Source organism: Pangasianodon hypophthalmus, chromosome 5 (assembly GCF_027358585.1).
Source record: "Pangasianodon hypophthalmus isolate fPanHyp1 chromosome 5, fPanHyp1.pri, whole genome shotgun sequence".
NCBI lineage: Eukaryota > Metazoa > Chordata > Actinopteri > Siluriformes > Pangasiidae > Pangasianodon > Pangasianodon hypophthalmus.
Window position 1 is genome coordinate 32,399,443 of NC_069714.1, and position 27,346 is coordinate 32,426,788.

General features: G+C 40.0%; 3 protein-coding genes and 1 non-coding gene across 7 annotated transcripts in view; 1 reads left to right on the forward strand and 3 right to left on the reverse strand.

Moving 5' to 3' along the window:
* Positions 1-220: 220 nt before the first annotated feature.
* On the reverse strand, positions 221-293 carry trnam-cau (transfer RNA methionine (anticodon CAU)). Its single transcript has one exon. It is a non-coding gene; the product is annotated as a tRNA-Met (tRNA).
* Positions 294-2,660: 2,367 nt separating this feature from the next.
* LOC117597322 (mannose-binding protein C) lies at positions 2,661-7,041 on the forward strand. 2 transcript variants are annotated; one of them, XM_034304227.2, is made up of 6 exons: positions 2,752-2,786; positions 4,450-4,553; positions 4,937-5,028; positions 5,638-5,841; positions 6,306-6,371; positions 6,464-7,041. In XM_034304227.2, exons 3-6 carry the CDS (start codon positions 4,947-4,949, stop codon positions 6,844-6,846), a joined length of 735 nt encoding a protein of 244 aa, XP_034160118.1. In that variant the 5' UTR covers positions 2,752-2,786; positions 4,450-4,553; positions 4,937-4,946; the 3' UTR covers positions 6,847-7,041. The 2 variants fall into 2 exon arrangements, with proteins under 2 accessions (XP_034160117.1, XP_034160118.1); XM_034304226.2 differs by lacking the exon at positions 4,450-4,553 and having other exon boundaries at positions 2,661-2,786.
* Positions 7,042-8,297: 1,256 nt separating this feature from the next.
* On the reverse strand, positions 8,298-21,169 carry LOC113531090 (interferon-inducible GTPase 5-like). 3 transcript variants are annotated; one of them, XM_053234376.1, is made up of 4 exons: positions 20,959-21,161; positions 19,738-19,794; positions 17,200-17,459; positions 11,928-14,959 (listed from the first exon to the last, which is right to left on the reverse strand). In XM_053234376.1, the coding sequence occupies exon 4, from the start codon at positions 14,834-14,836 to the stop codon at positions 13,685-13,687; it is 1,152 nt and encodes a 383-aa protein (XP_053090351.1). In that variant the 5' UTR covers positions 14,837-14,959; positions 17,200-17,459; positions 19,738-19,794; positions 20,959-21,161; the 3' UTR covers positions 11,928-13,684. The 3 variants fall into 3 exon arrangements, 2 of the variants coding, with proteins under 2 accessions (XP_053090351.1, XP_026777379.3); XR_008301801.1 differs by lacking the exons at positions 11,928-14,959; positions 17,200-17,459 and adding an exon at positions 8,298-9,100 and having other exon boundaries at positions 20,959-21,169; XM_026921578.3 differs by lacking the exon at positions 17,200-17,459.
* A 5,387-nt stretch (positions 21,170-26,556) lies between these two features.
* The window catches only part of LOC113531127 (NACHT, LRR and PYD domains-containing protein 12-like), a 31,860-nt gene continuing 31,070 nt past the window's right edge, over positions 26,557-27,346 (reverse strand). The window contains exon 14 of the mRNA XM_034304694.2: positions 26,557-27,303. Coding sequence (XP_034160585.2) covers positions 27,270-27,303 — 34 coding nt within the window. The 3' untranslated portion in view covers positions 26,557-27,269. The remainder of the gene's footprint in view (positions 27,304-27,346) is intronic.

The following is a 27,346-nucleotide window of genomic DNA, read 5'->3' on the forward strand; positions in this document are numbered from 1 at the left end:
TGTGCTGTTGTACCCATGTTTCTTAACTTTGAATTTTTTAGAATTTAAATTTTATTTAGGCCAATTGTGGTACCATTGGACCAACAGCTTTCATTTAAATGTGTACCCATAGTCAATGTGAGGATCGCTATGCAATTGAACCCAGTTTTCTTGACTTTAATTGCATTTTCACTGAATGGGGTACAATGGCACCAAGGACTCTTGTTCTTAAAAGCATCCATGCCCCGTGTGAGGATCGAACTCACGACCTTCAGATTATGAGACTGACGCGCTACCTACTGCGCTAACGAGGCTATAGTATGGGTAATTGATCATGAGATTGTGCTCTTGTACCCATATTTATTGACTTTGAATTTATATAGAATTTTAAAAAGTTTCTTTTTAGTCCTATTGTGGTACCATTGGACCAACCAAAGATTATACAGATTATAAGACTGGCGCGATACCTACTGTGCTAACAAGGTTGAAAAAGGGCTTCCAGGGCTTGTACAATGTATCTATATGTGTAGGGGGATCTAGATTAAAAGTTGCCATGCCCTGTGTGAGGATTGCCCTCAAGACCATCAGATTATCAGACACGCTACTTACAACACTCGGGCTTGTACCATGATCCTCCCCTTCAAGTCTGGTATGGGCACTTGATCAATGGTTGTACCTTTGTTCCCATGCCCCATATGAATGGGATACGATTGCAGCAAATGTTCTCATTTTTACAAGTACCTGTGCCCCATGTGAGGATAGAATTCATGACCTTCAGATTATGAGGTTCTTGATTACTTATACTGAAGAGATTGCAGCTGTACCCATTACATTTACATTTATGGCATTTGGCAGACACCCTTATCCAGAGCGACTTACAATTATCTCATTTATACAACTGAGGGTTAAGGGCCTTGCTCAAGGGACCAGCAGTGGCAGCTTGGTGGTGCTGGGATTTGAACTCTCAGCCTTCTGATCAGAAGTCCAACATCTTAAACACTGAGCTACCACAATTTGTACCTTTATTGTGATAACCAGAGTGCCAGAGGACATCTATGGCTTCTACCATGTCCTTCCACTTCAAGTGTAGATGTTGCCCTGTTGTAATCCTGTTTCTTCACTTTGAATTTATTTATAACTTTGAGTTTTATTAACTCAACTTTGGACCAACAGGTCTCATTATAAGACCTGCCCATGCCAGTCTCTGCCAGCTCAGTGATTACTTGCATTGAAACAACAGTGCACTCATATACGGGTGAGGATTTCTGCTGCCATATTGTAAAATCCATCACCATCCAGCACTTGCTGCATCCTCTTGGGCAGAGTGGGTCCTGTAAGTTGATGTCTTCCATCGACTGGCTTTGGACAGAACACCTGTACCTTCCAGAGCTTGTAAGGCGTCCACGCCAGAACCTGGTGGTACAGCACAGCTGGCTGTAGTGCGTAATACCAGAGCTGCACCCACCCTGAAGAGAGCTGCTTCCATGCATCTATGGCCTTCCTGTGGCAGGGTCTTAGACAACAAAGGGGAAGCTGGACTGGTCCTAGTGACTGTCTTGTAAAAATGCAGGGTGCACAGGCTCCATGACCTTGAGAACGATCAGCCTAAAACAAAGAGAGCAAGGAGGGGAGGGATTTTGTATGTACTTGAAATTGTGATTGCTGAAAGGACAGTAATCATTTTGTGATTATACGCAAAAAGACAGTTTTTGACAACTTTGTATAGGTGGTATGTATCAATCCTTACCTGCAAGCTTGCATCTGGGACAGCAGGATTTACCATGGTAAGTTGGGAAAAGTAAAGCCTGGTGTCTAAAATAAGATGGTGTTCATTTGTGTTATGACACACAATACTAATGAATGAGGCCATAATACAACAGATATTTTTACATTTTTGTACATCATAATGTACATCAAACCATTTATTTAGAATAACCTTTTTTTCATTCCATTTTATGTGGAATAACATAAAACTGTGCAAATTAAATATTAGAAATGTACAAATATACAAGCAAATTAAATGTAACAGAAATATATAGAACGACCTTCTTCAAATATGACAGTGTAAAAAATGTAAATACTAAAAAGCTTCATCCAACACTCATCTTTATTTTTCTGTGAAATGAAGTTCTTTCTAAGCATTATGTCATAAACATTAGTCACATTAACTTTTCTTTTCCATGTTCGTGTGTCTTCAAAAAATGGATAGATGTGGATGTAAAATCTGGTTCTAAGCACACTGCAGAAAAGATGTAAATAAACTGCTGGATTGTTGGATTGTTTTCATGCAGCTCTGTTACATTTCCAGCTTAGAAACTTATCACCAAACAGCAAACCGTATGTCACTGTAATCATCAGTTCCTTGGCTAACAGTCACATCAGTAAAATGCACAGTCGCTTGCATCAGGCTGGATGTGTATTGTGTAGTGTAGAGAGAGATGATGCGTTGTGCATCATCACAGATAACAGGGGCTTGGGTCAGAGTCATAGTTGGGGGTGTGATAGGGGTGTATGAGAAGGGGTTTACATCTACATTTTAAGTAAAACATGACAGCTGAATTACTGTAAAAAAAAAAAAAAAAAAAGAGAGAGAAAGAGTCTTACACAATGGGTCAGAGAACTGTTACGCAGAAAAAAACCCTGAAGGTTAGCCTGGGAGTATGCAAGTTAAAATGAGAACAATAAACTTTGAACTTTGTTTAAGATTATTTATTAACCACAAAAAAAAAATCAATACAAATTGAAAAGCAACCACTGTGTGTTTTCTTTAAGGCTACATCACCTGTTTAAGATCTTGCCATAACAAGGTAAGAATATTTGGTAACACTTTAGCTGAAGGGTACCTACATAATGCGTTTATAAGCATTGCATAAATATTTGATAATGTATATAATGAGCTTCTGTTTATATGCTTACAATGATATTGGAAGGTTTGATGCAACTTTAGATGGCTGTGGATGTTCTTCTTTGAATAATAATAATTCGCTCAAGTCTCCATCACTGAACTGTTGATAACTTTAACAAAATAGACTTCAAGTTAAAGCTATGATGAATTCAGAAATAACTCTGATGCTCATATGCATAAGTTGCTCATAAGCTCATAAATTCCTGGTTACACAATCACACTATTTGTCCATGTAGTACACAGTTATAGAAGGGAATGATTTATAATCGCACTATCCGTTGCACCCAGATGAGGATGGTTCCCTTTTGAGTCTGGTTCCTCTCAAGGTTTCTTCCTCATATCGTCTCAGGGAGTTTTTCCTCACCACCATCACCTCTGACTTGCTCATTAGGGATAAATTTATAAATTCAAAATTTATATATATTTCTGTAAAGCTGCTTTATGACAATGTCCATTGTTAAAAGTGCTATACAAATAAAATTGAATTGAATTGAACTTTGCCTTTACATGGAAGAGAAAAAAACAGCCATCAGTTATCATTATGTGCCACACAGGATATAATTTTTTTATATCTAGTATGCGGTAATTATAATTTATTCCAGTTTCTGTATTTTAAAGTATGTAGTAGCTTATATGAAAATGTACACAGAAAAAAAATCTTTGCATTAACTTAATTAATAAAACTATCATTTATGTTACAAGTGAAACTACTGGGAGTATCAATTAATAAAAGCATGCTAAGAACAAGTTCTAAATTTGTGCAAAAGAACCACCAGTACACGTAAGATATTCGCTGTGGATGTTGATAAATCACATACATTATAAATTGCTCTGTCCGTGCAGGTGACACTCATTTGCATAAAGAAACACCCCCAAATTAAACAACTTCCCTTAAAAGCTCAGTAGCCTGCTCATGGCATTTCTCGTTGCTGACAACATGGAGATGAACTTCATTAACAATGAAGTACAGATTCTGTTAAACACAAGAAGAAATAAAATAACAAAGCCATCTCCATTACCACCTTCTGAAGTCCATGACATGACAAGAGGAAGAAACCTTGCATGCATTCCTCAAAACTGTGTGATTTTATGGCTACATTGGTGCAATTACAATTAGAAAACTTGTGATGGCATGAAAATTCCTCATTATTGTTGTATTTTCTGCTGTCACACGTATTTGTGAAAGCAATGTATTGCGGTGTGAGAGATAGGAATGCATGCTTTTTATTGGCCTCTCTAAAAGTAGCCGAGAGAGATCAACTAAAATCTGAAAATTGTACAGAGCAAATGAAATTGACTGAAGATCCTCTCATCACTCTCATCAGTTTCCTGTGCTCCTTAAAAACACTTTGCTCCCCTGCACAAATTTTCAGTCAGGACAAGCTCAGTCACTGATCATCTCAATCAATCTTTAGATGTGCCTTTTTCTATGATTGTCACCTGTCTCCATCTTGTTGTCAGCCCCACAGACAGTAATTACTCTGTCGGTTATGTTGATATGACGGCCAGTAAGTGGAATGGAAGGACCTCATTATCAGTTCACCTGTGATTACACTTCTCTACAGCTAGGGGTTCCTGCATATGCATGGTCAGGAGTGTGCATGAATATACACTGCGTCATGTACGAGAAGAACTGGTGAAATCAGAATCTCTGTCTAGAAAGATGCAGGTACATGTTTTACGCATAAATCTAAGTGTATGCACAGATGATAAATGAGACCCTGGCAGCTTAATGCTCCCAGCAGCAGATCTTAAGGGAGAGGTCAGACACATGAGCAATTCCAACCAACACCATCAAAGGCACAAAAAGGCTTATGTGTACCCTTCCCAGATTAATGTTACCAGTACCCACCCCTTCAGAATCAATAAAGTACATCTATCTATCTATCTACCTATCTATCTATCTATCTATCTATCTAAAGAAATCTGAACACATGTTTAAAGCTGGAACATCTGAGGAAGGCTTGAAGATGATAAAAAATAATGCTAGTCATTGCTAAGTACTTACCGACTAAATACCCTGTAGTTACTGTAAACTCTCCCTGCTCTCAGTGATCTGAAGATGGTGCTGTTCAGTGCACTGTTGCTCTCTAAACTGCTGCTGCTGCACTTCGGGCTGCATCTGACTGCTGGAGACGTGGGAGGTAACACGATATATACTGTTCTCCATACTGTTCTCCATCTTCTTCATCTTCTTCTTCTTATTATTATTATTATTATGAATTGCAACAAAATGAGTTTCCTTAGCAACCGACTAGTTACAGCCCTGCAACCAAGTGGGATTATATAGAAACACCATAGCAACCACCTGGGACCTCATAGTAACCACCTAACAACACCCTAGCAACCAGCTGGACCATGATAATAACCAATTAATACCTTTAGCATGTTTAGCAGGCATGAACTTTAGACTTCTAGTTAATCTCGAATTTCATTAGTTTAAGAGTTTGTTACATTAGTTTTGATCAGGGATCAGGTTAACACTGAAATATTTTTAACCTATGGTACTTTATAGTGTTTTACTGGTGTGTTCATGTTCAACATGAACCTCAGTAAAAACTATATTGTAATAAATAGCATATTGTGAAAAGCTTCAGGTATGGGGATATATTGTGCCATATTGTCTATGTCTAGACAATAGTTTAATGAAGAATGATAAAACCTTGTTAAATAAAGCTCCAGTAACATTCGCATTACAGAACAGGGTAAGTACGGACCAACAGGTATTTCACCATTTCCACCATGTCCACCAGGCCCATCGTGTGTAATATGTCCACCAGGACCACCAAGTCCACCATGTTCATGTCCACCAGGACCACCGGGACCACAGGGACCACCAGGTCCAAAAGGACCACAAGGTATACCAGGTTTTCCAGGTCCAAAAGGTATGCCAGGTCTACCAGGTCTACCAGGTCAACCAGGTAAACCGGGTCTACAAGGACCACCAGGTCCACCAGGTAATACTAGATATTAAATATATAAAGATTCATTCATTATAATATTCTGAAGGGATCCACATGCTAAATCATAACAAATTAAAACTCACCACAAACTGAAACTGGGTTGAAACCAGAAATTAACACTGCATCAACACTTATTGATAAATTCTGTGATTTCAAATCAAATTGTCTTTAATTACTTCAATGCTAGTTCATGTGTCAGAATGTTTTCTATAATGCTAGCTAATGGCTTAGTCTCTTAAATGCAAGTTAAATATATTATGTTTTGTCTGTTTACTATAATGATAGTTTCAGGGTTACCATGTTTACTCTAAGGCTGGTCGCATCATGTGCTGATTAATTTGAGCTTTTTTCTTCACATACATTTATAAAGTGGTTTTTATTTTATAGTTTTAATTAACATTTAGGTTCCAATTATCCATTTAACAAAACCATAACATTTATTTTATGAATTCTGCAAGGTGCAATTGACTCTATGAAGGAGGAAATCACGAGTCTTAGAACAAGACTGTCCTTGTTGGAGAAAGGTAGGACACATGAATGTTAAAAAATGGCATTTAAAAGCTAAAATTATTAGAACTTGACACTTTACCAGAATCTTATCTTCTTTCATTTCAAGCCACAAGTTTCCAGACATTCATTAATGTTGGGAAGAAATACTATGTGACCGAAGGACATGCAAAGAACTTCAAGGAAGGATTGGGATTGTGCCACAATGCTCGAGGAACTCTCGCCTTACCCAGGAATGAAGAAGAAAACCAAGTGCTGTATAAACTACTCAGGATTATGAAGTCAGAATATGTGTTTCTAGGAATGAGTTACAGTAAACTGGAAAAAGGCTTTGTAGATACAGAGGGGAAATTTTTAAATTTCTTTAAATGGGATAAAGGGGAACCAAACAAGTCTGAAAGGGAAGAAGATTGCTTTGTGATGGGCAGCAATGGAACCTGGATTGACATATCATGTGAACAACAACACCTCATTGTTTGTGAGCTAGCTTAGTGGCATGTTATTGCAAATACTACATCTCAAAAAACACAGACACATTGAAGAATTCTAGTTAAAAGGAATTGTAATTGTTATGTATAATGTATAATGTATAATGCTACTAATGTGTTAATGCTGTTAATGCTGTGTTTATGACTCAAGATCTGATTTACTGATTTTTTTTTTGCAAAATTAAAAATCTCTCAAGCAGTTGCAACAGTTAGTGTTGTTTTTTGCGTGTGCTAATTGTTCTTGATCGCTGTGATGAACTGAGCTCTTTAAGAAACTCCCAGCAGACTAAAACTGAAAATGAAACCAACCAAACAAAAACTTAAAACTCTGCTAAAAAAGGCGTAATGCCCCTGCACTCTTCATCTCATGGAGCGCAAACCAGCCGAGCCAAGTCTCTGCCGTAACTCAGTGCCAGTGCACTGTATCACTGCATTGCATTTCAGACAATGGGCCTTATTTGTTAAGCTGGATGAAATTTACTCATAAGAAGACTAATTACTGTAAACACTGATTGATCAGCTTAAGTTCATATGTAAGGAGTAACACATGACAGACTGCTGTTTTACATGCCAAAGTGCATTATTTTCAAATAGCACCATGGTCTGATTTCATATAACAGCAAGGTGTGTTATTCCACTTATCCCACAGCAACTTACCAACGATTTTCAATGTCTAATCTAGTAATGAATGATTTGTCACACATTTTAATAGTTTATAGTTACATTTAATGTCGTGGAACGTCCGAGAGAGAGAGAGAGAGAGAGAGGCTGGTGAAGGAACAACTGTTTATCGCAGCTATAATGTTAGTTTCTGTTCTCATTTACATTATAGCTGTGATAAACAATTGTTCCTTCACCAGCCTCTCTCTCTCTCTCTCTCTCTCTCTCAAAATGCAGCCTGTCATTTTACTGAGAAACCAGAATGCGTAATCTCCCCTGTCCTGAAGACTTTCCCTTTGAATCCAGCATTTCCACTACTTCTATGCAGCATTTATCTTTAAAACCTGACTGTAATCACATATTCTCCAAAATATGTGATTTTAACTGCACTAGCAATTCTAACTGCTCTAACAATAACAGTGTCTCCCTGTGTCGTCATCTCAGCACACAACCACTAACGTCTGACAGGAATAACAATACAGAACCAACAAACAAATTAGCACCAGAATCACTAAACACATCACAAATATGTCAGTATATACATATTCTATGTGTTTCTTGGTGGAGATTAAGTTTAAATAGCTGAGGATGTGTGAAATCAGGTGAGAAAATCCAGACTTCACAGCTGTGCTGCATTCTAATGAGAACTCTTATGTTGAAATAATTTCTTGAGCTTTTATACTGCCACCTAGTGGTTGTTTTGTTTCCGTTCGGTTCAAGCAGGAAGTAGTCTAGAGCACACGGCTTCATTCTGGTGCATCTTATGTTTTCTTTACGCTATTCTTGAGACACTATTTGTCTGTGAGTATATAAAGTTGATTATTTGACACATTAAGGATGGCCTTGTATACTATAGCTTGAGAATTAATCATTTAAGAGTGTTGTTATGTGAATAAGAGATGTCTAATTAACCTACCTGCAATTAGGGCACGTATTGTAAGAAACTTGTACAGATAAATATTAATATGTGTATTTTGTCTGTTCTGTATTACAGTTTTACAACATAAGAAAATGGGAAACATTGAACTTCCTTTAAATTGAAATCAAGAAAAGTTACGCCTTGATACATTTATTGGAGTCCCATTTCACGTTAGCTGGCTGTCTAGCTGTGCAAAGTATCGCATAGTGAGGACACTACAACAGTCGCTGTGAATGTAACATAAAAACGCTAATATGCAAATTAGGAAACAACCCCCATGTCCTCCTAATATCACTAAAATTAGCTAATTTAGCTACCCAGTTAGCTAACTCTTATTAAACTAGCTCGCATTAGTCACACAAATGTCACGAGGGAAGAGAGAGATATCTGGACCAGGATCTGCCACCAAGAGATCCTCTGCCATCTGAACATCTTTGGCCAGTGACTTGGGCTGGTGTCACTGGAACCACTCCGTCTTTCCTGTCGGGAGTCAAGCGATGAATTGCTCCAGCACAACCAGCTCAATGATCTGTTCCATGTCCGACTCCTTTGCCATCAACTGGACAGGAGTCCTTCAGCTGCTGTGCTTAGGTGAAGGAGCAGATCAGGATGGATCAGGCAGGTCTAGAGAGCAGAAGGGATCAGGATCACTGGTATCTCAGGAGTAGCATGTGTATCTCTACAGAGAGAGAGGGAGAGGGAGAGATTGTTAGGTAAGCTAATTGTCGCGTAATGGTTAAGGACAATGTACTTTGCGTGCAGAGAGCAAGCAGGGACTCCGAAAAGACTAGCTATGACAGCATAACTGAAAGGGAGAGCCAGAAGCTAACACAGACATGAGGGAGTCCTGGGACATAAGGCAGCCAGCCACTCCACCGTCAACACACCTGAGTGAACGTGTGAGAGTGGGGGGGCGACAGCATCCAAACATCCCAGTTCACCACAACACTCTATGCCTGTGAAACCCTCCAGACCTGCCCCTGTACCTAAGAAAAAACTATTCACAAAAGACTTGACTAAACAAATATGTTTTCAATCTAGACTTAAACACTGAGACTGTGTCTGAGCCCCAAACACTAAGTGGAAGGCTGTTCCATAACTGTGGGGTTTGTAAGAGAAAGCTCTAACCCTTGCTGCAGCCTTCACTATGCGAGGTACCAACAAATAGCCTGCACCATTTGATCTAAGTAGGTGTGGTGGATCATAAAAGACGAGAAGTTTGCTCAGGTACTACGGCGCGAGACCATTCAGTGCTTTATAGATCAATAGTTGTATTTTACCTGAGTGATGGCTCTGGATTGTCACCAATTAACTAGGCCTGTTCTGAGAGTATGTGCTATGCTGCAACAAATGAGAGAAGCACCTTCCCGAGTGGGATGGACACCGTCACGCCCTAACAGGCCAGCCTTGCCCACAAAACTACTCCAATTATCTACAAAGCCAACATTGTTTTCAGAGCACCACCTGGACTTCCAGCAGATCAATGACCATAACCTGCTGTAAGCTACATCGCCACGCAGCACTGGGATGGAGCCAGAGCATATTACAGCATCAGACATCGCCTTTGCTAATGTACACACCTCTACAAGCCTCTGGCTTGCTCATTAGGGATAAATTCACATATTTACAATATATTTTACAGAAATAAATGGATTCAAAACATATTGTAAATATGTGAATTTTTCCCTAATCCTTAATTCTCACTGCTTTGTGACAATGTCCATTGTTAAAAGCGCTATACGAATAAAATTAAATTGAATTGAACAAATTGTTGCAAACAGTTAATTGGGGCAATAAAGAGCAATAAATAGAACCAGAAAAACCCATAAAATAATACTATTACATATGCAGTTATTATGGAGCTGTATAATTTGACATGTAACTTGAGCACATTTAGCTGCAATTCTCAACATATCCACAGGATGACACTAATTCCCACTGTTTCTAAAATGAGGTGTGTGGCTCTATGCATGGGCCAAAGCTTCTGTAAATAAACACCCAATTTCCCACCAAGTGATCCTTTATAATTCCTGGTTCTGCATGGGAGATCTTTTTGGTTATCGAGTCCCTCTTGGCAAAATTACCAAAACTGTGTCACTGTACCAATATTTATGGACCTGACTGTACATCAGAATGAAATGTTGTTTCTCCAGGATAAGTGTATATTAGTTAGCGCTCCGATGGAAAGATTGCAGCATTAGAGGTGCGCATCCAGACTCTAGAGAAAGTTAGTGAGAGTGAGAGCAGTGTGGTTTCTGTACAACACTAATGGTAGTGAAGCACCCGATGTAGCTTACAGCAGGTTATGGTCATTGATCTGCTGGAAGTCCAGGTGGTGCTCTGAAAACAATGTGAGCTTTGTAGATAATTGGAGTAGTTTTGAGGGCAAGGCTGGCCTGTTAGGGCGGGACGGTGTCCATCCCACTCGGGAAGGTGCTTCTCTCATTTGTTGCAGCATAGCACATAGTCTCAGAACAGGCCTAGTTAATCGGTGACAATCCAGGGCCAAGGCCAGGGAGCAGACAAGCAGGCTAAACCGACCGTCTGCTAGCTGCACTGAGTCGTCACTCAGGTAAAATACTACTATTGATCTATAAAGCACTGTATGATCTCGCGCTGCAGTAGGTGAGCAAACTTTTGGTCTTTTATGATCCTCCACATTTTCTTCTATCAAAAGGTTCAGGCTATTTGTTGGTACCTCGAATAGTGCGGGCTACAGCTGGGGGTAGAGCTTTCTCTTACAAAGCCCCACAGTTATGGAACAGCCTTCCACTTAGTGTTCGGGGCTCAGACACAGTCTCAGTGTTTAAGTCTAGATTGAAAACATATTTGTTTAGTCAAGCCTTTAGTGAATAGTTTTCTTAGGTACAGGGGCAGATTTGGAGGATTCACAGGCATAGAGTGTTGTGGTGAACTGGGATGTTTGGATGCTGTCGCCCCCCCACTCTCACACGTTCACTCAGGTGTGTTGACGGTGGAGTGGCTGCTGCTTTATGTCCCAGGACGTCCTCATGTCTGTGTTAGCTTCTGGCTCTCCCTTTTAGTTATGCTGTCATAGCTAGTCTTGCTGGAGTCCCTGCTTGCACTTATTGTCCTTAACCATTACATGACAATAAGCATACCTAATAATCTTTGTTTCTCTCTCTCTCTCTGTTGAGCTACACATGCTACATGTGATGATACTGATGCCCTACTTCTGGTTGGAGTTCTCATCACTTGGAAATCACTCGCTGCTGCTGAGGATGGACCCATATGGACAGCCTAAAGTTACATGAGATTACTGTGGATGGTACCACTTAGAAACCATGAAGAAGGACTGCTGTTTATTTGAACAGTTTGGCGACAATGGCTTAGGGCTACAATTGCTTTTTACACTCAAGTCTCCATCAGTGAAAAGTTTATAGTACAATAAAATTATGCTTCTTAGCACTTTGTTGGAAATTAACTGCAAGAATCAAAAACAGTATTTTCAGCCTTAATTTGTATTTATTACAACAGATAGAGGTGCAAAGAAACGACATGATATGGAAAATGTTAAAAATGAGAATAAATCACAAGGTAATAAAACATAGTTACAGAATGCAAATACAAAAATTCACACTAATTAAAGTGAATGAAAGACAGATGTCACAATCTTATTAAGACAAAAAAAAACCTTGTGTAAGAACCAAATTGAATATCCTGTAATATTTTAAGAATATAATTACAGACTCATTAACACATTCCTCAGCTGGATGAATCTGTGCCCATGATAGCCTCAGATTCCTGTTACTGTCCTTACAGAAGTGGAACCCAATGTGGTCTTCTGCTGTTGCAGCTCATCCATTTCAAGGAAAAGGAGATGCTTTTCTGCTCATCGTACTTATAAAGAGTGATTATATGAGTTACTGTATCCTTCCTGGCAGTTCAAACCAATCTGGCCATTTTCCTCTGACTTCTCTTATCAACAAGGCATTTCCACCTTCAGAAATATAGCTCACTCAGTGTTTTTTGTGTTTTGCACCAGTCTGGGCATTCTCCTCTGATCTGTCCTATCAACAAGGTGTTTCAGCCTGCAAACCTTCGACTTTCAGGATGTTTTTTTGTTTTTGGCACAATCCTGTGTAAACTCTAGAGACTATCATGTGTGAGAATCCCAGGAGTTTAGCAGTTTATGAAATCCTCAAACCAGCCCATCTGGTAGCAACATCCATGCCATGATCAAAGTCACACAGATTACACTTTTTCTTCATTCTGATGTTTGAGGTGAACATTAACTGAAGCTTGTGACCTGCATCTGCAGGATTTTATGAATTGCACTGCTGCCACATGATTGGCTGATTAGATAACGGTATAAATGTGCAGGTGAACAGGTGTTCCTAATAAAGTGGACAGTGAGTGTATAGAAATATAGATAGGTCATAACCAAATGGGTAGTAAAGAAAAACACTGACAGAGTGAACAGAGTGTGATCACAAGGGGAAAAACTATAGTCAGGGATTTAGTTTGATTTCCATGAAGCTGATTTCTTCCTATCACCATCTCAGGGAGTTTTTCCTTGCCACCGTCGCCCTGCTTGCTCATCAGAGACGGCACACACACACACTTCACTTTACTTTTGTTTGTGTAAAGCTGCTTTGAGACAATGACCTTTGTAAAAAGCGCTATACAAATAAAAATGAATTGAATTGAATTGAACTGATAAGAGTGGTACTTATTGTCTTGTATTTAATCATGTATCCTAAAAGTTTTGTCTATAAAAGGGATGCTCTTAATGTTCATTTCTTCAATTAAGCTGTCTTTGATGTCTAAATATAACTGCTGTAGATTACTTTTCGAATGTCAAATGTATAGCAATTGTGTGATTAGAAATTAAATCAATTTAACTGATACTAACTATTTATATGTCAAATGTTATTGAACACCATGACAGAAAGTGAAGCCACCACATAAACACATCTTTTAAGCAAATATATAGTCGAGATCAGAGCATCAGCTGAAACATTACTAATGTTAGAAGGGGATGGGGATTCCAGTCTGTGTCAGTTAATATCAGAAAATTAGACGTGTAACTTTCAATTAGGTCAATTAGGGCATACGCAATTTTATTAGGGGAAATATTTTGAGAGACATTTTGATGTCATGTGATATTTTGATCAGAGGGATATTTTGAGTCATATTTATGATTGATGAGCTGTAAAACAGCTGTTTCAGAGCAAAATTCATGAACGTTGCCATGTCTGAGCTTGTTTGAAGATCATATACTCGTTTGTCTCGTTTATCCTCACTCTAAACCTGCTTCTCTTAGCACTGTGAATGCAGCACTTTCAAGATCTTTCAATCCTTTCTTTAGAAGCGCATATGTACATCCAAAAGATATCCCAGCTGCTGCAACACTTCCTACACCAGGCACCAAGCTGCACAGATACTCCAGCGCTGCTCCTCCTGCTAATGCAGACAGCTGCAACCTTATTGCTGTTTTTTCTGTCAGCGCCGCTATAAGAGGTGACTTTATTAAAGATTTCAGATGTGGCTTGTTTACTCGTTCTGAGAGTTTGTTAATTGAATTATCATCAAGGCCAAATGAGTAGTAGCATCTTAGAAAGAAACTCACTAATATACTGGCATCACATGCCACTGATAGACCAGGTACTGGAACTACTGCAATGGCTCCAGAGCAAACAGCTGCAGCCCATGCAGCTTTCTCAAACATTTTCACTTTTTTCTTCAGCATAGCCTCAGAGGTGACTGGCACTGACTGCATTAGAGCATGTCGTTTTTTCTCTGGGAGATCTGCCATGAGTGTTTCAGCGAGCTCTTCAAAATCAAAGGCTTTAATGTCCTTGGAGGAAATGAGGAAGACTTTTGGATTATCAAATTGCTTCAAGTTTTCGATGCAGTTTCTTTTGATTCGTGAGAGTGTTTCTTCTTTGTTGAAGTTCTTCTTTGTTTCTTCTGCTCGAATATCGTTGTCTATCTTAGATCTAACAAAGTAAAAGAGCTTTTTTTGTTTTTTTATCTCTTTGGCTAACATGATGTCATTCTCTTTGAATCTCTCTGATGAGATGATGATGAAGAAATCAAACCTGTCAAATTGCATTTTTTTTAAATACTCCTTGCCCTTAAATGTTGGGCTTCCAATTCCTGGCAAATCCCAAACTTTCACATTGGGCAGTGTGGGATGATCATAACATTCTGGTTCAGTTGTGGTTTCAGTAACTCCAGTTTCAGCTGCACCTTTATCATCATCATCCAGCCCTCTGATTGCATTGACAAAAGATGACTTTCCTGCTCCAGATTCTCCAGTTACAGCGATATGAAGTGAGACATTAAACAACTGATCAATCTGTTCTTGTGCTCTTTTAGTTGCTTTGCTTATTGTAGACTCTCCTGAGGCCTGTATTGCTGCTTGTACATCAGGACCTTCACTGGCCATTGTCTGTAAGGTGAGAATAGGACTTCTGCGCTGAAATCAGAATAGACAAAGACCAGTTTGTTCCTTGAGCTTTAGATGCGGTTTGCTGTGACTTTGCAGTCTGAAGTCTTCTTCAGAGGTGTCCTGTAAAAATGGAGTTTTAAATACACCATTAAAACGAGTTCAGTAACAAACCGCCCAGATAACACACTACTTTTTGGTCAATTTGGTAATTTTATTTATCTTGCTTTCATTTCTACACATCTTTGTATTACATCTACATCTGTTAGGATGGCGCCGCCGATGGCTGCCTCAGTCTGGAGCTCCCTAGCATTTTTGTTGTTTGTTTGTTCTGTCCTCTGTCACCTTTTACCAATCACTTTTACCAGGGATGAATTGCTGAACATCAGGCAATGCACTCCCATCAATCTTTTACTGATTTTTGGACATTCTGACATCTTACTGGTCATTTTACTCAGAGGCGCGGTAGTTCTATACAGGCGCAAACACAAGCGAGGAAAATGGGTGGGTGCACTCGTAAAGCTCCAACAACGCAGCTTTAGGACCCCGCTGCTGAGTATTCAGTTGACGAATCTCTGCTCCCTTGCCAACAAAACCAACGAAATACTTCTTGTCACCTGGACAAACAAGGACTTTTCCAGCTCCGCAGCTCTGTGCTTCACAGAAACCTGGCTGAACGAATCCATTCTGGACAGTGTGTTACATCTGCTGGGCTTCCAGCTGGTCAGAGCGGATTGTATCGCCGAGTCATTGGGGAAAACGAGGGGCAGTGGATTATATTTTTACGTAAACAAAGGTTGGTGCACTGATATAACAATGTTGAAGAAGATATGCTGTCCTATCATAGAAGCCCTCTTCATCAACTGCAAGCCTTTTTATTCGCCGCACCTACATCCCACCTCAAGCCTGCACGAGCACGGCACTGCAAAAGCTGGCTGATCAGATTACACACACAGGGCAATATCACCCCGACTCACTTACTATTATTCTTGGTGATTTTAATAGAGCGACCTCACCCAGGAACTGCCAAAATACAGACAGCACATTACATGTCCCACCAGAGACAATAAATCCCTTGTCCCAGCATACAGGCAAAAACTAAAATCTGCCAAGCCTCTAGTAAGGACTGTGAAGAGATGGACTAATGAAGCAGAATGGGATCTACAAGCCTGTTTTGACTGCACTGTTTGGAGTGTTTTTGAAGCTGCAGCCACTGATTTGGATGAACTCACTGATATTGGGACATCCTATATCAGTTTCTGTGAGGACATGTTTGTTCCCACAAGGTCTTATTTAACATATAACAACAACAAACCTACGAAATTCAGACAGCTTCGTCAAGCCAAAAAAGATGCTTACAGAAGTGGGGACAAAGTGCTGTACAATCAGGCCAAAAACAGACTGACAAAGAAGATAAGAGTGGCTAAAAGAAGCTACTCTGAAAAGCTGAAAAAACAGTTTTCAGCCAACGACCCTGCATCAGTGTGGAACGGCCTGAAAGCCATCACCAACTACAAGACATTATCCCCTCAATCTGTTGGGAATCAACAACTGGCTGATGATCTGAACCAGATTTGAAAGAGACAATCTCACAACCCACACACACTCTGACCAGCATCTCTTCACACAAACATCGACACCTCTTGTAACCCCCCTCACTCCCATCTTGATACTCAACCTGCACTTAGGATCTGTGAAAAGGATGTGTGCCAGCTCTTCAGGAGACAAAAGATCAGGAAAGCACCAGGCCCAGACAATGTCTCACTCACCTGTCTGAAAGTCTGTGCAGACCAGCTGTCACCCATCTTCACACGGATCATCAACAGATCACGTTGATGTTGATTCAAACGCTCCACCATCATCCCCATCCCAAAGAAATCCAAGATCTCTGGGCTGAATGTCTACTGACCTGTTGCCGTAACATCTGTAGTCATGAAGTCATTTGAGAGACTAGTGTTGGCCCACCTGAAAAACATCACTGGACCCTTACTAGACCCCCTTCAGTTTGCCTACAGAGCAAACAGGTCAGTGGATGATGCAGTCAACATGGGACCGCATTACATCCTGCAACACCTCGACAGACCAGGGACTTATGCAAGGATCCTGTTTGTGGACTTCAGCTCTGCTTTCAACACCATCATCCCAGATCTCCTCCTGACCAAACTAACACAGCTGTCTGTGCCCACCTCCATCTGTCAGTGGATCACCAGCTTCCTGAAAGACAGGCAGCAGCTAGTAAGGCTGGCAAAATTCACATCTAGCACCTGCTCAGTCAGCACTGGCACTCCTCAGGGATGTGTGCTCTCCCCACTACTATTCTCCCTCCTCACAAATGACTGCATCTCCTCAGACACCTCCGTTACCTCCATTAAGCTCCTGAAGTTTGCAGATGACACCACAGTCATTGGCGTCATCCAGGACAGTGATGAGTCTGCATACAAAAGGGAGGTTGAGCAGCTGGCTGTCCGGTGCAGTCAAAACAACCTGGAGCTCTCAACCTGGAGTGGAGATGATAGTGAACTTCAGGCGGAACCCCCCGGCACTGCCACCACTCACCATCCTGGACAGCACTGTCACCACCGTGGAGTCCTTCAGGTTCCTGGGCTCTACCATGTCGCAGGACCTGAAGTGGGAGACCCACATAGACTCCATCTCGAAAAAGGCCCAGCAGAGATTGTACAAATGAAATTCAGTACGTTCTTGACCTGAGAGAAAAACTCATTGGAGCAATTTGCGGCAGGCGCAAGATCATTGATCCCAGCTGTATAATAACGGCGCTCAGCTATGTGAGTTTTCACAGGGAGATAAAGTGCTTGTATTATTACCCACATCGAGCTCCAAATTACTTGCAAAGTGGCAAGGGCCCTTTGTGGTCACAAAGTGAGTAGAGGATGTCGACTATGAAGATGATGATAAGATATGATGATAAGATGAACAGATAGTGACAAGACATGGCAGATATGCCACCTCAATCTCCTTAAACCATGGAGAGAGTTAACATAAGGAGTATCACAATTATATTTATTGAAAAGGAATGGGAAAGGGGAAAATGTTGCCTAGGGTATGAGAAGATGCAGTGGTGTCAATGTCTGCAATTAGGGCAGGGAGGGAGAGACTGTACTCTTTTAACATTTCCTTTCCCTTCTGCAGGGTGAACAGATTACCATGGTCCGACCTCTAATTAAACACAGGAGGCACAGAGCCATCGCAGTATTAATCCAAGATGCAGTGGCTGGAAGTCTGTGCTCTAAGATACTGAACATGACAGTCATAATGGCAACCTGGCAGTGACAAATCCTACAAAACTGTACATGAGCTCTATTTAGACTGGTGGTCATTATTTTGTTTTTTTGCTAATCTGCTGTTGGGTTTGTTTAGTTTGTTTAGAGTAGGCCTGTTACAATAATTACATTATTGACTTATCGTACAACATATGGACATGACCTCGATCATTTTTGCTGACCTCGATTTTGCCGAATTTTGTTTACATGTGCGTTCGTTTACATAAGAATGAATGTCCCCAACATTTTAGCCATTCGTGCTTCTTCTGTCCTCTCGCCTGCTCTAGGGCTGTCAAATTAAAACTGTGTGCATTCGAATTTAAGATGTGTAGCAAACACTAGCACTGATTTTAATTATAACATACTGTTGAGAAAGTGACATGCAAGATATTAACAATGCAATAACAATGTTTTTTGAAAAAGAAAAGTCTAGAAAGTTCTACTATTTCAGATAATCCAGGTCTAGTGAATAATGTCGAGGATTGAGACGCTTAAGCTGCGTGAGCTGAAGCTGAACAGTGAGTGAACACTGGTAAACTGAAGCGCTTTGCTAGCGGCTTAATTAACTCACCCAAACGCATCCTATACACACATATGAGATTAATTAGACACATACGCAACATAAACATAGTTTTACAACTTGGTTCTGCTCAAAATGACGCGATTAGTTGAACTTCAGTAAGACGCTAGGTAGAACGGTAAGTCACATTGTGAATACGCTCTTTCTGTAACAACGCACTAAAACACGGACAGTGAAGCACTAAAGCATAAACAATTCAGAATATTGTAATATAATAGTGCACTCAGTGTAATGTTATTATTTCAGGAGATCAGGTTTTCACAAGAAGGGCAGTTTTCACGTTATTGTTGATGCGTGTGTGAATATTTGGGTTAATTTTTGCATTTTCTCATCAGCTAAAATGCTGTTGACTAAAATTCAATGCCATTTTAGTCAAAGTGACTAAAATTAATAAATATGGCATGATGAAATATTGACTAAATTTAAAGGATATTTTCGTTAGAAGATAAAACTATGACTATAAACAGTGTAAAAAAATTAACAGTGGAACTGGTCTGAGAGCCTAGGTTAAATCTTTTGATTTTATAATTTTACAATTTTATGCACTTTAGTTTAAAAACAAATGCATTTTGTTAACAGACAGGTTTGTTCTTTGCAATAAACAATAAACAATATAAGATGGCACTGTTTGGTATGTATTTGTTGCGCCCTCTTGTGGACTGTTGATTTAAAAATCTGATGTTTTTTTTGACATTCCGATGTCTGGATATAAGAATTTAAAGTTCATCGCTCTTTGTACTTGTGTGTACTTGCATTATTATACTATTATATTATCATTATATCAGTGACATAAAATATCATTTATCGCAATTATTTCTGGGACAATATATCGTCCAACAAAAGTAGACAGTCGTGACAGGCCTAGTTTAGAGTGCAGTGAGTGTGACGTAACTTGAACGCTATTGGCTGTTGTGTGAATCCGCCAAGCCCTTGGACACGCCCTCCTAACTTCCTGTTTCAAAAGGAAATATGTTGACATTAAATTTATGAGCCTTAAGCCATTTCACGGGCACTTTAATGAGTTTTGTAAAAATACTCACACTAATTTGCTGTGTGAAATCCCAGCATCCACACTCTGATTCTCCACAGGGGTTTTCCTGCAGAACACACACACACACACACACACAATTTTTCCATGATAACCAAAGAATAAATAAGCTAAAAATGTATAGGATTTAAATTATGATAGCATTAATATTAGTTTGTGGACACCTGACCCTCACACCCACATGTTTCCCCAAACTGTTTCCACTAAACTGTCTAGAATGTTACAGTGACACAAGAAATTTGGTAAAAAAAAATTAATGGCAAGATGAACGCATCACATCATCAGAAAAGACTAGGTAAGGTTTTGTACTGGCTTTCACAGGACACTAACACTGAAAGGTGAAGTGAATATAGCGCCCTCTACCCTCCTACAATTACCTCTACAAAGTATTTTCAGGGTGGAGCAACAGGTTCAGGTAATGTGTCTCTCGACTGTCGACTGCTGCAGATCATTGGTCTACGTATTTGATTTGGCACAGTTTTTACACCAGTTTTTTACGCCCTTCCTGACGCAACCCTCCCCAATTTTAGACCCTAATGTGTCTCTTGATTAAAATATTAAAATCCTACTTTCCTCTAGTATTTAATTTACTTATGAGCTAAGCTATTATTTACCTTTGTTTTAGATGTAATCTGTGACAGTCTGATACAGTAAATTATCCTTCTGTGTTACAGAAAAGGATGAACACTGTCGTCAGACCTGCATTAAGGAATCTCGCTACTCAAGGTAAGTACAAAATTATGATATTCTTTTATTAACAAAAAGAAATAAAATAGAAGGTGTATAGGAGAGAAGTAGATGAAAGGTTTGTAATAGTGTCATGTGAAACAATAAGCACCCCAGTAAAGAGAGCTCTTCACCTGCTGGGGTCTGTGTGAATTATTTCAAATACAATATGGATATTAATCAGTGTCTCAGATTTGTTTAAGAATCGTACCAGGTGTAACACAACACACTCTAAACCATTAATCTATATGACCCCTTCAGGTCAAAGGTCTACATCCCTCTATGGTCAAACATTACTCAAACATTCAGATATCATACATTAATAAAATTAACCGTTATATGTATTAACACACACAAACACAAACACACACACACACACACACACACACACACACACACCACCGCTGCAGGCCAGAAATGTCTCTCGTGTGAAACTGAAACTGACCTCTTCATTCAACTGAGCCAAAGAAATCAAACTATAAAATACCTCAAATCCAGTCTGAGCAGTCCGGTACTAGCGCTCAGCTGCGGGTCTCACACGGTCTGATGGAGGCTCCAGGAGCTCTCAATCACACGGGGATCAGAGCGCTGTCTGGGCGTCAGTTACTCTCCCTCACCGCGGTCAGTGTCTAGACGCACGTCAGTGTTCGGGGCGCGGCTTTTAGACACTTTACGGTAATCGCACTGAAAGCGGAAAGCGAGCTCCTACACACCCAAAGCAGCTTAGCTTTCTATAACAAGATCATTTTAAATAAAGAAGTAACAAAACCAACAGTTCACAGTATCTGTGAGTACACAGCCTAAATGTTTTTCTAATCTTTTAAAAGATAGAGACGCTGTAAAGCATTAAGCAAAAAAAAAAAAAAAAAAGAAACGATTATTATTATTATTATTATTATTATTATTATTATTATTATTATTATTTTAAATCAAAGCATACATTTTTAAAAAGTATAGATGGTTCATTTCACTGAGGAAGTCTCTGACAACAAAATATTAATAATTTACTTCAGATTACTGCAGAAATAAAATGGGCATTTCAGAAACCTGCTGCCAGCAGTCCACAGTGAGCTCCTCTATGCTCACAATAAAGTCGAATTAATTTTACTGTAGAATTTTAAAGTAAATGCAATTCAAAATCACTGGACCTGTCAATATAATTGAAGTAGTTGGTTATTTTGATGCATTTTAAAAGAGACATTTCTAGTTGGTAAGTGATCAACCCCATGCAGTTTAGTTCAGTGAGCTGCTCTACGGCGTGGAAACTGTCACTGCGGTAGAATGTGTCAGAGTGGATGCTCCTCTACGCTGGGAGGAGCTGCGCATAGTCGTAGTTTTAGATGGTGCAACAGGTGTAAATATTTATCACAAGGCTGGACGTAGCTAAGCCCGGCGTAGGGCTTACACCCAACTTTCTTACGTCAGGCTGGTGCAACCGGCCCTAGATGTCTGACAGTGGGTGGTGATGATTCAGCCTCCCAAATCATCCTTAATGTTGAGACAGTTCCTGACTCCAACTTTCTGAACACTGCCAACATTGAAGTTTCCAGGCCCCAGCCAACATCATCCTCTTTCTAAAACAATCCTTCAAACACTTCCTCTACCTCAAACACTGGGGTGCTGGCCCATTTTATCTCACCACTCATAAGGAAACAGAGACCCTCTACAAAAACAGACTAAAAACAATGAAATCAGCTCACTAATAAAATGAATGCATGAAATGTAATTACAATCTATTTGGTGAGGTGAGGTGTTGTGCGTTACATATGTTTTGATGTATAGGGTTAATGGTTCAGGTGATGGAAGAGAGAGAGCCAACATGCATTAATAAAGGGAAAGGGGACTTGTTTTTTTTCTTTCTTTCTTTCTTTCTTTCTTTCTGTTACTGTCTAAATCTGTTGCTGTTTTTAATTCTTTGAAAACTATAAAATTTTATGTTTGTCAATAAATCATGATGTGGGATTATATGTAACACATGCAGGCTTAAAGATTCAAGATTTTTATTTGTCACATACACAATTCAGTATATAACTTGCAGTGAAATGGAAACCTGGCCTACTCCTTATTAAATGGGTCATTGCCAATGCAAAGATTTAAACAAGATCATGGTGTGATGATCTATCAATCTGTAATTCTGTAGTAGGTTAAACTTCGATTCACTGATCTTTTAAATTTGAAGTTGAAATATGCTAACTTTCTAGAATGAAATTAATACATTTTTATTCGGTGTATAGAGTACCTTACTGTGAACTGATGTGAGTGTGTTTGATCATTGATCAGGGATTTGAAATGTCCATTTTTATAACAGATTAAAAAGTGCCTCCTTGCACAATTTTATTGACAGATCATGGAACTTTAACAAGCAGTTACTATTACTAATTATTAGGAGCACAATGTAGCTCACTGTGAACTGATCATTGTGAACACAGAGTAGCTCAGTAGTGTAGTCCTGAGCCTGAGGGGAGGAGCAGGAGGAGGAGCAAGGGGAGGAGCAGGAGGAGGAGCAAGGGGAGGAGCTCTCACCAGACTACAGTACTGCACAGTACAGGCAGCTGGAGAGGACGGTGTCTCAAATGATTGAGAGCCTTCCTCTACAAGAAGTGGAGCTGTTAGAGCTCAAAGAGATGCCACTCTCCAACCGTCCTCCCACAGAACCTTACCAGCATCTAAATGATCAGCTGAACCTTATAAAAAACTGAGTTCGACACCTTACTGCTGGAGCTGAGAGTAGAAATTCAGAAGCTCCAACAAGACAGAGACACTCTGAGGACTGAGCTCAATGCAGTAGAAGAAGAGCTCTAGTAACCAGACAATAAACAGCCAGAGAGAGCAGCTACAGAGGCTCAAAGCCAGTCAGCAGTCAATCAAACCAGCAGAGAGTAGGCTACCTCACACTCAGCCACCAAGCCCCCATCTAGGACCATCAAACCCCCAGCCACAGCCACCAAACCCCCAGATAGAGCCACCGAGACCCCAGAAAGAGCCAACAAGACCTCAGACAGAGTCACCAAGGCCCTAGACAGAGCCACAGTCCTTCCAAACAGAGCCACGGAGTTCTGCCGAGAATACTCCTACTGCCAGAGAAATGTCCTGCAAAATCCCCAACACACACACACTGACAAGATTTTTTCATTCTAATAGACTCAAAGAGAAAATTCTTAGATGAAGAACAGCTCTTCCCTGGACACAGAGTCACAAAACTGTGGTACAAGGACCAGCAATGCACTTGAGCTCTTCTCTAAGACCGTTTCCAATGAGCCAAGCCACATCATTATTCACATTATTCACTACGAACAACATGCGCACACACACATTAAATATATTTTGATAATTTGTTAATATGTTTTGTAAAAACATTCATAAATAATACCTTTGTTCCATACACGTTTATCTCTGCCTTAAAACTATTTGTATTTGTAATCTGATTTAATTCCTTCTCCTCAAATGAAACCATTATTGATTTCTCTGTGGAACATTCAGGGCATTACATCTTCACAATAAGCGCTTTAGACGTAAGAGATCTAATATTCAACAGTCCTAGCTTCAGATCAACGGTGCTGGCTATGCATTCGGTTTGATTTAATTTAATGTTAATTAGGTTACTAAAACAAACTGTCTGAGTATGTCTATAATTTTGTTTGGCTCGGGGAACAGACACAGTCTCAATACGGTGGAACCTAAGTGACGACTCAGTGCAGCTAGCAGACGGTCGGTTTAGCCTGCTTGTCTGCTCCCTGGCCTTGGCCCTGGATTGTCACCGATTAACTAGGCCTGTTCTGAGACTATGTGCTATGCTGCAAGAAATGAGAGCAGCACCTTCCCGAGTGGGATGGACACCGTCCCGCCCTAACAGGCCAGCCTTGCCCTCAAAACTACTCCAACTATCTATAAAGCCCACATTGTTTTCGGAGCACCACCTGGACATCCAGCAGTTCAGCAACCATAACCTGCTGTAAGCTACATCGCCACGCCGCATTGGGATGGGGCCAGAGCATACTACAGCATCGGACATCGCCTTCGCTAATTTACACACCTCTACAATGTTACTCTTAGTAACCTCAGACTGACGAAGGCGTATATCATTAGCTCCTACATGAATAACTATCTTTGAGAACCTATGCTTGCCTAAGACGGTATACACCTAACTAAAGCTGCTGGTGCCCCTAAAGGCCTAGCTAATTTCACATGCTGCAAGATAGAGTCACCTATAACCAGAGCTCTTTCAGGTTTCTCAGCGGGTGCTTCACTGAGGAGAGCAAACCTGTTGGACACATGAAGGGGAGAGGAGTGGTGCTCCTGTGGGCGAGCCTTAGCATTTACCAACGATTCCAATATTAATTTTATTATTATACCACAGAATGGTTAAATTCTTGAATCTGATTGGTAAGAAGGTTTTACTTTTGGCTGTAACATTTACCATGACATGTTTTCTGAAATTGGATGTTGAGTTCTTGCTGAAATTTTTAGGCTGACAGAGAAGGCAGTGTGTTGTATAACTATTGGTTTTGGTAGTCTGCAAACATGGCCTCAATATGATGCCATGGTGCTCTCCTTCCACAGCACTGCTTACCATTTGAGCCATTGTCCTGCTATGCAGTGAATTCAGTGGTACTACCCCATAGCCTGCAGCTCTATACCACTATGGTACCATTAGTTTACAGTATGCATATGATTGCGTGTGATTGAACGAAATGCACACAATCTGTGTTGAATTATTTTTTTTAATGTTAAATAATATAAGGAGAAGAACATAGACAAATATAACTGAGCAAAAGTACATTTTTGACCTCACTAATGTATTAGAGTAAAAACTGTCCACTTTTAAAATGACTCTTAAAAGTGCAATTGATTTTAAAAAAGTGAACGTAATGGAGTAAACGTAATGTGTTGCTACACACCTCTGTGTACAAGTCCGTGTGAATGAACTGTTGCTACAATAATGTATTAGAACAAGTGCATTAATATAAACCTATCATGGTGGACACTTCTGTCTTTGGTGAGCTTCCCAACCCACCTACGACCCAGAGTCTTGATTGTGTACCATCCTTCAGTGAAGTCTACTGCCATCAGATCCCTGAAAAACAACAAAAAGCCTTGGCCCTGACTCCCCTGCTGGAATCCTCAAGGAAAGTGGCTGCATTTGTGCCTGAACAGTATACCTGTTGATCATCAAGGTATGGAAGCTAGAATGTGGTGTTCCTCAAGACTTAGGCTCAGTTCTTGGCCAGCTGTTATTCACTGCGTATATGCTCCACCTTGGGAACATTGTCAGTTGGCACTATGATACCCAGCTTTACATACACACTGAGCCCTAACACAGAATCCTGCACTGTCTGATTGACCTACAGAGCTGCATGAATGCTAATTTTCTGAGGCTAAAGAGTAACACATCAGACTCTATCCCCAACCACACTAAAGAAAATAAAGCACCACTCCTTAACTCTTCCTGTTTCTTATTACATTCACCTCAGGGCAGGTAAGTAGCCTTGGTTTCAGGTTAGAGTCCACAATGTCATATAAATCACACATTAATTACATTACATTTATGGCATTTGGCAGAGTCAAGAAAACATTATCTCTGAATTTCTTTACAACTGAAAAACATTATCAAGCTTTGTCCCTCCCTTTCTGCAGAGAGAGTATAAAATACTTTCTATGATCTTTATGTTCTTGCATTGTCTCGACTCTCCTACTTACCTAACCTCCTTCTTCCATACTCACCTGCACGAACTCTCACATCGTCAGACAGTCACCTGCTCGCTGTTTCTTCCTCTTGGCTCCACAACGTAGGAGATAGGGCTTTTAATTGTTATTGCCCCAAAAACTATGGAACACTCTTCCTCTCTATCTCTGTGCCAGCACCGCCCTTCCCCATTTTAAAACTCAAATAAAAAAATAATCTTTTACACCTTGTTTTTGCATTTTTCCTCATTCTCTTTACTTTTATTAATATTTTATTCTTTCTCCTTTACTTAAATTTAAATGTAAAACAAAGATTATTATTACAATTATTACATGGTTTTATGTCCTTTGATGTATACATACAGTGTCCTTGGGTACCTGAGAAGCACTTAAAATAAAATGCTATTATTATTATTATTATTATTATTATTATTATGAGAATGTGTCTTTCAGCAGTGGCAAGATGCATTAATTATTACTGTTTTTAAAAACAATGGTGACGAATCTGTCTGTGGCAACAGCAGGGGAATATCAGTCATTGTAGTCCCGGCACAGGTTAGGCTCTGCAGGCTTACTGACAACATCACTGAAGAATCCCAGTGTGGCTTCAGGAGGAACAGAAGTACTGTGGACATGCTCCACGCTGTACGGAGGCTGTAGGAAAAGTGCCATGAACAAAAGGAACATCTATTCATAGCCTTTGTGGACAACCTCTCACAATGTACATCGTGACCTTGTCTGGAAAGTGGTCCAGCACTATGCACCAGAAAAACTGTAAACATCTTCTGAGAGTTCCATGAGGGAATGAAGGCCAAGAGAGTTTTTTGGGGGCGAAGAGTCAGAGCCCTTTTGTATAGGCTGTGTGATTGTACCGGTGCTATTTATCATCTTCCTCCTCTACATCACAACTCTTGTGCTGAGGGTCAGAGAGTGGAGTGTTCATCGACTGAGGTCTGACAATACAGAAGCTTCTTTGACATCAGGAGGTTCCAACCAACAATAAAGCTCAGGTCTGTACACATATTTGAGGTACAGACTGTGCACATTGTCCTTTGCTGTAGATGTGTTCAGAGCATTAGCCAATAAGAACATAACCACAGCTGCACCCATGTAAAATCACATCCTGTGTGCATGAGACTCAGAACAGATCCTGTAAGAGAGAAAACAGGACATACTGATCAGACATTAACATC

What these genes read in the sequence shown, in the direction of transcription:
- LOC117597322 (XM_034304226.2), top strand. Translation starts at nt 4,947, where the DNA reads ATGGTGCTGTTCAGTGCACTGTTGCTCTCTAAACTGCTGCTGCTGCAC. An exon ending in AGGACCACCAGGTCCACCAG is followed by an intron (nt 5,842 to 6,305) that starts GTAATACTAGAT and finishes GAATTCTGCAAG; the next exon opens with GTGCAATTGACTCTATGAAG. An exon ending in ACTGTCCTTGTTGGAGAAAG is followed by an intron (nt 6,372 to 6,463) that starts GTAGGACACATG and finishes TTTCATTTCAAG; the next exon opens with CCACAAGTTTCCAGACATTC.
- LOC113531090 (XM_026921578.3), bottom strand. Translation starts at nt 14,836, where the DNA reads ATGGCCAGTGAAGGTCCTGATGTACAAGCAGCAATACAGGCCTCAGGA.